We start from the raw sequence: 9,866 nt of genomic DNA on the forward strand, positions 1-9,866 counted from the left end.
AGAACATCTTTGTGGAGAACATTTTTCTTCCGGCGATGATATTTCCTTCGGTGAATCGCCGGTTAAGTCAGTAGGACACAGTTCTAAGGTGATGGCATCACAAAACTACTTGAACCGTTGCAAGAAATACCTGGACCGCAGTGGTCAAGATGTTGAGAAATAAATATACATCATGGTAGAATAAAGAATGGTGTTGGTATCTGTCTTTTTCATTCGAGTATCTTTACCTGTTTTGGAGAAAAATAATATGAGGCATTACTTTTCAACACTCTCATGTACATTAGAAAGGACTTTATACATTTTGGGTCTGCAGAACGTATTTCCAAGATGGCCTCCAAAGCTAACCATCGAATGGGTATCCTCCATTGTGCAAGGTCTTTCCTTGGCATATCGGAACTTTTGACCACCTACACAGCAATCATTCACAGCTTGTTGAAGAACTGTTCTCCCCTCTGGGCTGGTGTCCCTGCATCACATATTTTCTTCTCGATACCGCCGAAAGAAAGACCCTCAAATAATTGGGATCTTCCGCTACAAACTCGAGTGTCTAGGCCTGTTACATCGCAGACAGGTTGGTGGCCTATCTGTATTATACCACCTCCTTTTTGGTCTTGCTCCTTCTGCCCTTTCTGTCCCTCTCAGGTCTCTGCCTGTGCACGTGGTTTTCCGGTAATCCTCTTCTTGTTAAACTCCCAATTTCCAGGCACATTGCTCATCTCCACTCATTCGTTCCTCATTTCTGTCAACTGTGGAACCAACTCCCCCAATCTGTTCAGTCCCATTCTTCCCTCCAGAGCTTCAAGACAGCCATTAATCACTAACTCAGATCATCCCCCATCCATACTCATGATCTTTTCTACTCCAAATTACCTACATTCTCAAGCACTTCCTTTTTCCAGGTTATCGCGATCTTTCCACCTCTTTTCGTTTGTTAGTTGTCGTTTGGATTGGTCCTTTTCTGTTTCATCCCCGCTTTCCCCTTCCCCTTCTTGCTGCGTTTCATCTTGCTTCTGTGCAGCTTTTTCAACCCCCATGTCCCACCTTCCCCCCTTCCCCAACCCTTGATCTCACCATAACTTCTGCTCTGCTATTGGTGCCTCTTTTTCATTTTGTTCCCTTCCATTCTGCTCTAGCTCTTCCATGAGCCTCAACCGTGTATACAAAAAAAAAGAGATTACCTTTGCCCCCATATCAAATGCCCCCATTGATGCCCATTTTGTCCCAATACCCTTTCCCTTACTCGTACTACTCCAAAATGTATTTCCTTTCTCTCCCCTCTATCCCACACTCGTATACCACCATCTATCTTTCATATCATCCTACCATTCTCTACGTTTAATCGCTATCCAGCCCCCCTACTTCCTCCCAACCTCCACAAAATAGTTCGATTTTCACAGGCAAGATGTGGGTGTTGCATCACAAATCACGACGTCCCACAAATTTACTTTAATCGTTAATGAGGACTTTGTTGATAAACCGAATGGTTCATACCCCGCACGCGAAGCGCAAAGCGGGGTTAAAGAATTCAGTCTGGGATCTAGGAACTACTTATTTCAATGGAATTATATATTTTGAACACTAAAGAACACAAATCTCTGGAATTTGGCAAATTGTACGGAATCCTGTCCCGAGCGAGCATGCGCACGTGCACAGATGAGGAAGGTAACTGTTTTAAGTCTGCCTGCCTGTCTGGCAGTCAAAAATTTGAAAGTCCTTCCAAACAGGGAACTTATTGTTTTTAGCGATGTCATAAAGGACACAAACAACAGGAACAAATAACTAATGTAACGTGTTCAACAAGCATTCTGAGTATTGCGCTGCAATACATGTCCCCTACCGGCAGTCTGTCGTCTGAAAAACTGTTGGGGAAATTACCAAAGGGTTATTTACCCACAGGTTCTGAATCGTTCCCAATCGCTAATTACCTCAGGACGGGCTCACCTGTGATTCGCACTCGGGACTTCGATTTATACACCTTGCAGACAGGTGAGCAGAAGCACGAGAAAATACGTTGTTGATAAAGAACCTTTCGAGTCGCTAAATATCAGTAATTTATTATATTTTCCGGTTCACGATCAATGATCGATGTGTATATATATGTTGCTCGGCTTAGCTCCGCCCCTCTGGAAAGCGCACGCTGTGTCGCGCTTTTGACGTTCGCAGACGAGGCTGAGGGCGCGCGGTGCGGCTTGAGGAGAACTCCAGAATAAACAAGAGATATCCATTTTAAAAAATTCTTTTCGTTTAATTAACGATATCTGCCAAACCACGCGCCCTATCGCAAATTCCAAAACGACATTTTAGTAGACTGACATGCTGAACAGATCTGTGAAGTTTCCCCTCGATTGGATCAAAAATGAGGGTGGAGCTCGGTTTTAAAGGTTCATGCTTAAAAACGTCAAACTCTGAAACCATGTGATGCATGACGTCATGCTCACTGACCTTTTTGTTCGTCATGGGTATGCGATTCTGCCTGCAAAGTTTGGCCTCGATCTGTTCAGCCGTTACAGAGAAAAAGGGGTTTTCGTGTTTTCACGAAAAACAATATGGCGGCCGAACCACGTGACCTGTGACGTCATAATTACCACTAAAATATTCTATTGACGGAGTCCCCTGTACAGTGAAAATTTGATCTCAATCGGTCCTATTATTGCAGAGAAATTGGTTTTTAAAGGAAATTAAAACTTAAAATGGCACTGAGTTAAGGATCATCAGAATTATCAGAATTCCCAAAGTTCAAAGTGCCATAACTTTGTCAAAAATGATCGAAACGTCGTGAAGTTCGAACTTGATCTGTAACTTATCATGAGGAAACCATGTGCCAAGTTTTAAATCATTAACATTAAGAGTTTAGAAAAAAAGTCCGGAAAACTGTTCTTTGCGTGACGGACGGACGGACTTGCGGACAGACGGACAGACGGAGGGACGGCGGGACGGCGTGCAAACCTATTGTCCCCTCCAGTGTACACAGGTAGGGGACTAATAAGTATGCCACTCGATAGAGCACATACCTTCTCCAAGCTGAACAGTTTACACGTTTTATATCACATTGATAGGCCAGATCTGTATTCGGACCTGAATCAAAATGGAATTGGTTTGTTGTTACCTAACCAACTCATCCACCAGGTTTTGGCCGAACCCGTCCAGAACTATCGTGCTATATATCGGTTTTAGCCCTATCACTCAATGGAGAAGAATCACTTTAAAAATTCTAGTTGCCGGACCCGGATCCCGATCTTCACCAAAATCTAATCATTTGGTCCTTGTCACACACGCAACCCGTCCACCAAATTTTGTCTGAATCCGTCCACAACCTTTTGAGATGTCCTACTCACAAACAGACAAACAGGCACGAATACGTAACTTCAGTCCACCTTGGTGGCGGAGGTAATAAAAACCTTACCACTCAATACTATAACTACACAAAGTCACAAGCAGTGATACATTTCAGTTGTTTTAATAACATAACTCAATTTGATACATTTGAAGTGAAACACAAGATATATCTATCTATAATTCCAGTAATCTCTGTGTGTATGTGTGTGTGTCTGTGTGTGTGTGTGTGTGTGTCTGTGTGTGTGTGTGTGTGTGTGTTTGTCTGTGACCGCTGTTTCTCGACAACCACGGGTCCGATCTAATTGAAACTTGCCAGGTATATTGCTGGGGACCCGAGGATGTGCCTTTTCAAGGTTTGAAATTAATCGGACAAGTGGTTCCCAAGGTATGGTCACCGTACTCGCAAGCCGTTCGCTTTGGCTTTGCGAATGGACCAAACCATTTCATGTAAATAGAGGGGGGGGGGGGGGGTTCTACCGTACTCGCAAGCCGTTCGCTTTGGCTTTGCGAATTGACCAAACCATTTCATGTAAATAGAGGGGGGGGATATAATTTTAGATATATATATAGTACGGGCACGCCCTAGTATTTTAAAAGAAGACAATTACTACATTTAAGAATCATTGAATTTTTCACTTCCTATCCTAACATCCACAATTTTTCCATAATTTTCCAGTAATTTCTGTTGAGGCAGCCAAGTCTTGTTTTTTTTGGGAGGGGGTGGGGGAGTGCTGATTGGCTGTGAAAAGCACACCATGTGACATACATTTCGACCAATGGTTGGCAATAGATTGCTGTAACTAAAAACCTTCACACATACAAGTGACTCGAGTAATGCACAAGGGCTCCTGAGAATGAAGCTCTTAGGTTCTCGATGCCATCTTGAGATGAATTATCCTCCAGCTCTAGCCAGACGCGACTCCCTCGGTGCAGTTCCAAAAGGATTGTTTCAGCCGGAACTTCTGTGTTGCAGCCATGGACGACGTCACCATCAACGCATCGACGGGACAGCGTGTCGTCGTCGTGTTTCAGAGCCATGCAGATTCCCGATGCACCTCCAAAACTGTACACCAGACGGTGTAAGCCCTGTGCCGGTGCCGTGTAAGTTCCCGTGGCCACCTCAAAGTGCCCGCCGCCATTATAGAAAACTTCATCGAAAGTGACCCGGGCGGGTGTGGTGGAGTTTGACACGGTGGTGCGTACTGTGAAGCCAGGAATCACGCTACGATTGAACTTGAAAAACTGATTTACTTTCTTCTGCTTTCTTGATGTCTTTCTCAGTCTTTTCCGTGTGCTTGTGTCAGAACAGTTGGTGTCTCCAGAGAGACTGGTGTGGAGGTTAGAGGTCGAAACCATTTCAGGTCGCAGCTGAGAATGGTGACGTCTATGAACATATGGGCAAGGTTTTGGGATGCTCATGAAGATTACAGGGCCTGGTGGTCCAGGAGGACCGGGTGGTCCAGCAGGGCATGGTATTGGTACGCAATCATTTACGATATGAGGATCTCCTTTGGGTCCAGGCCATCCACACGGACCTGGCAGTCCAGGATTGCCGGGTTGTCCACAAGGCCCGTTTGGCCCTTGAAGTCCAACTTGTCCCTGATACCCAGGTAAACCTTGATCACCTTTGGAGAAGATCCCATCTAAACCAGTTGGACCTGGATTACCTGGAGGGCCGATATCCCCTTGATTTCCTCGAGGACCAGGCTGGCCACAGAGCCCTGGTACACCAGGCACACCATGCACACCACGGCAACCCTTAACTCCATCTTTTCCTGGATTTCCAGTTGCTCCAATTTCACCCATTGGTCCTCTGACACCTGGTAGCCCATTGGTACCAGTTAATCCTTTCGCTCCTGAGCATCTGCTATTGCCTGGCTTTCCATCATAGCCTCGATTTCCAAAAGGACCTTGCAGCCCTTGGTTGCCAGGCTCTCCTTTGCATCCTTTTTTACCTTGATGTCCAGGTTGTCCCTGATAGCCGTTATCTCCTGGGTATCCAATATGTCCTTGGCTTCCTTTTATCCCACACTGTCCCATGAGACCGACCTTTCCTTTTCTACCTAATGGTCCTCGAGGTCCAGGCCTTCCAAGTACAAAATCACCTTTATCCCCAGGTGAGCCAGGATCTCCAGGAATTCCCAGAGGACCTTGAATTCCTGTTTGTCCAATTGGCCCCATGCATCCTGAATCTCCCGATGGGCCTATTAACCCCATCTCTCCTTTCTTCCCCTTAGCACCAGCAATGGTAAAATCATCAATATTGTGGCAGCCACGGTGTCCACTGTCTCCTTTCTCTCCTTTGTACATCCCAGATGGGCAATCTGCTCTGGTAGCTGAAACACCTGGTAGGCCAGCATAACCTTGCGGTCCAGGAAGACCACGGGGTCCACAGGCAGTGCAGTGATGATATGTACATGGGTCACCTAAAAATAATAAAATCACGACACAGCACACAGCAAATCAGGAGGTGGTTGCTGAGGGGAAAGCACAGCCAAAGATACTCCTGGAGGTTAGGAGAGGGAAGGGTAGTACACGGAGAGTAAGAAATTGAGTTATTGACATAAACCACAACTCCACTACTGGAGCAGGGTTCAGGCATTTGAGCTGGAAAAGACAATATCCAGGGAGAGACACCAAGGAATCTGGGACATCCTGTGGGAGGAAGGATTATGTTAGGCAGATAATGTCAGGTTTACCAGTGGCCGCTTGGATTGAGAGATATGTTAAATTGGAGTGAAGACTTCTGATGTTGGAGGTCCATAGAGTTCGGGAAGGGGGAGGATGTGCTGTTGGCAGGGAGTGGGCAAGAGGGGAGGAGGTGAGGGAGCATGCACAGGGGGAGGTGGGAGGATGTGGAATGGGTTGTGGGTTAGCAAGGAGGAGGCAGGATGCTGGGGAAGCAGAGAGGGAGCGGGATGCTGGGGAAGCAAAGAGGATGCGGGATGCTGGGGAAGCAAAGTGGATGCGGGATGCTGGGGAAGCATGGAGGACACGGGGCATGGAAGAAGCAAAGAGGGGGCGGGAAGTGAAGGAAGCAGAGGGGGCAGGGGCGGGGAGTAAAGGAAGCAAATCAGGGACAGTGTGAATGAAGCAAGGAGCGGGCAAGATGCTGGGGAAGTGAGGAGGTGGCGGAACACTGGGGAAGAACGCTGGGGTTGTTGGGGAAGCAGAGAAGAAGCAGGATGCTGGGGAAGCACAGAGTGAGGGGGATGCTGGGGAAGCAAAGAGGATGAGGATGTGGGGTGTGAAGAAAGGAAGGAGGAGGCGGGAAGTCAAGGAAGCAAGGAGAGGGCAAAGTGTGAAGGAAGCAAGGAGAGGTTAGGGCATGAATGAAGCCAGGAGGGACATGGAGTGGATGGACGGGCGTTAACAAGTAGTCCAGCGATGGAGAAACGGGAAGAATAGAAAGTAGACTGGGAGAAGTTTGGAAGCAAATATGTGGGAAGATTTAAAAAAATTAAAATTGCCATTTATAAAGTTTAAATTTATAGAGAGAGGGGAGGAAGAAGAAAAATGAATTGGAAAGAGTTTTTGGTCATTTTAAAATTTATATGAAACAGGATGTATCGGGAGGGAATTAAAACTAGGGTGGTGATAATGGGATAGAGGGGATGGAAGACAATACTAGTCGATATTGGAAACATTTGGAAAAAAACAAACAAGTACAGATACATTCAAAGTACACCGCTCCCATGCCAAATAAATAAATAACATCCTCGAGATGCACCTTTGGCGCCCGGCAATACCGCCATGCAGTGCATAGAGACTGTATTGGGAGGGAGAGGTGTACAATAATTGATTAATTGCATAATTAAAAGCAATAAATAAGAATCATAAAATATTTTCTTAATCAATTGGCTAATAGCATACCTAAACCACCAGTGCTTCATCCGAAGCTGCAACTTTTTCAAAATTAATGAAATAAGTCATTAATCGAAAAAAAAATTCCTTGATTAATTAATAAATAATTTATCGATTAATTGATTAATCAATAAATCAAAAATATCCTTTATAGCCACATCACTTGGTCACTGTCATGTCCAAATATCAGCTTCCTAGCTCAAAAGGTGCCTGAGATATTCGCCAAATGAGAAAGAAAATAAATAAGTACAGTACCTAATTAATCGATAATAAATAAGTAAGTAGTTAATTAATTGATTAATCATAAAACAAAAAAATACTATTTTTGCCAAAGCACTTGTTCACTATTGTGCCAAAATTTCAGCTTCCTAGCTCAAAGGATGGCTGAGATATCACCTGTACAAAGAAACAAACAAGAAAACAAACAAGTAAGAAAACAAACAAACAAGAAACCGGAGTGAAAACTGAGTACTTCCTTTCAGCGCTCGTCATTGCCGGGCCCCCCGGTGCCTGGCAATGACGTCATGCAGCGCCTGGAGATGGCATTGGAATGGAGCGATGTACAACAACAACAACAAAAAACAAAAATATGGAAAGGCCCAAAACGATCTGAGCCTGAGACACAGGATCTGAATAAATGAAATGTTGCAAAGTTGTTGCAAAGTCATTTCGATATATGTTGGGAAAACATACCATGCACAAACCAACAATCCTTTCAAGAATCCATAATCCGGATGACCAAAAAAATGAACTTTTGAGATGGAACACACAATTTTTCAAGCTTTTCATCAACTTCCCTATTTGGGGGGGGGGGGGGGGGGGGGGGAATTTGTTCAAAAGTTGTTCGAATGGAATCAAAATGACATCGCCAGTGATCAAAACTGCAAATTGAAACAAACACAAGTTAGAACTATCATGGAATTTTGCATTTAAACAATGTTCTGGGAATCCAAGCAGGTTTCAGGCTGAAATGCACCTTTGTTTCTTTCCATATTTATAGGAGCTCGCAGGGGTATCCGTACCCCGGCACTGTCTGGTGCTGTTCTAATCCTGTTGACATTTTAAAGATATCATTTTTTCCATTTTTTGTGGGGGGCCTAAAACACTTCCCTACACCCACTAAGGAATGGGGTAGGGGATCATGTAATATTACCTTCCACAAAGCTACAAAGTCTTACACACTATCGAGCGATTAAAAACTTTTTTTCAAAATTTTTATTTAACTTTTCAAAACTTTTCAAAAAAATTTGTTTTTAAAAATGTTCAAAAGTTTATTTTTTCGCCTAAAACACTCCCAGGCACTCACTGATGAACCTCTGAAAGTTTGATGAAGATCTGTTCAGCCATCTGAGAAAATTTGCGACACAGATACACAGATACAAGTCTTATCGGCGCCATTGAGCGATTAAAAACGAAAAACTTTTTATTAACATTTTCAAAATTTGCAAAACTTTTTTTTTGCCTAAAACGCTCCATGACACTCACTGATGAACCTCTGAAAGTTTGACGATCTGTTTAGATATCTGAGAAAGTTGGCGACACACATACACAGACAAGCGGCTCTCTTATACTTATAGTATAGCTAAATATAGGCACTGTTGACATAATGTCTTGTGTCATTACACAGTATATACCATTATTAATGGCTATTGGAGTATTGTTTGGTGGTCGGGCAGGGAAAAAATTTGGAAAAAATTTGAGATGGGAAAAATAAATGGGAAAAATGGGAAAAAATTGAATGTGGGAATTTTTTTTGATTTTTTTCACACATAAATGATCACAGATAAATGATCACAGATTTTTATAAATGATCACAATTTTATTTTTATAAATGAACATAAATGATCACAGATAAAAAAAAAATCACACATAAATGGGAAAAAATTTGATTGAATGATTGAATTGAATTTGACACAATTGACTATATTATAGTTGAACAGTTTTGGAATTCTTCGATCGATCAAAGTACGACTTCACTTAAGGCGCAAACCAGAGGGTACATGGGCTACTGTACATACGTGTAGGTCCCATAAAAAATCCAGAACATAAGGAAGAAGACAGGTACAGCACAGCCAGGCTGGCAAGCTGGAACATCTCAGGACCCTGCTAGAGAAATAGAGAGCACACAACATGAAGAAGCACATTATTTAATTTATTTCCACGAGCATCTCAAAGTCAAAAAGTCCAAAGAAAGAATCAATAATTCACGATATTCACGATACTCACGATCGTATGAGACACCAGAAACAAGTATATCAAGGCGTGAAAATACCTGAAAAACAATTTATATTTTTTCATTTTTTTTTTGTTACAAATTATACATACGAATATCTGAACAAAAATATTGATATTTGAGAAATAAAAGACGTTGTTTAGTGTTGGACTATTGTGATTAAATGGTTTCGTACAACCATTGAACGACCCTCGTAGTACTACTGCTCCTAGTACTACTTCATTTACTGCCCCAATTATTCGCACATCTTTGTGGGGTCGGCCAGGGAACGTTTCTGGCCCAAGCCTTTCACGAACCGGCTGTACAGGGCTGACGTTCGGCTGAAGGTGGCATGAATTAGTAAAAAAAAATTCAGGGTGCCGACGATAACTCACCTACTTTTCACAAAATGCACCGTGGGATCTTCAACGTCCACCAATGACCAGTGCTGGCA

At 43.4% G+C, this 9,866-nt stretch overlaps 1 protein-coding gene across 1 annotated transcript; it reads right to left on the reverse strand.

Moving 5' to 3' along the window:
* Window positions 1-4,035: 4,035 nt before the first annotated feature.
* LOC137427658 (uncharacterized) lies at window positions 4,036-9,866 on the reverse strand. Its single transcript, XM_068117290.2, has 4 exons — window positions 9,808-9,866; window positions 9,427-9,472; window positions 9,219-9,306; window positions 4,036-5,762 (listed from the first exon to the last, which is right to left on the reverse strand). The coding sequence occupies exons 3-4, from the start codon at window positions 9,292-9,294 to the stop codon at window positions 4,147-4,149; spliced, it is 1,692 nt and encodes a 563-aa protein (XP_067973391.2). The 5' UTR covers window positions 9,295-9,306; window positions 9,427-9,472; window positions 9,808-9,866; the 3' UTR covers window positions 4,036-4,146.

Source organism: Myxine glutinosa, chromosome 5 (assembly GCF_964187855.1).
Source record: "Myxine glutinosa chromosome 5, kmMyxGlut1.1, whole genome shotgun sequence".
Classification (NCBI taxonomy): Eukaryota; Metazoa; Chordata; class Myxini; order Myxiniformes; family Myxinidae; genus Myxine; species Myxine glutinosa.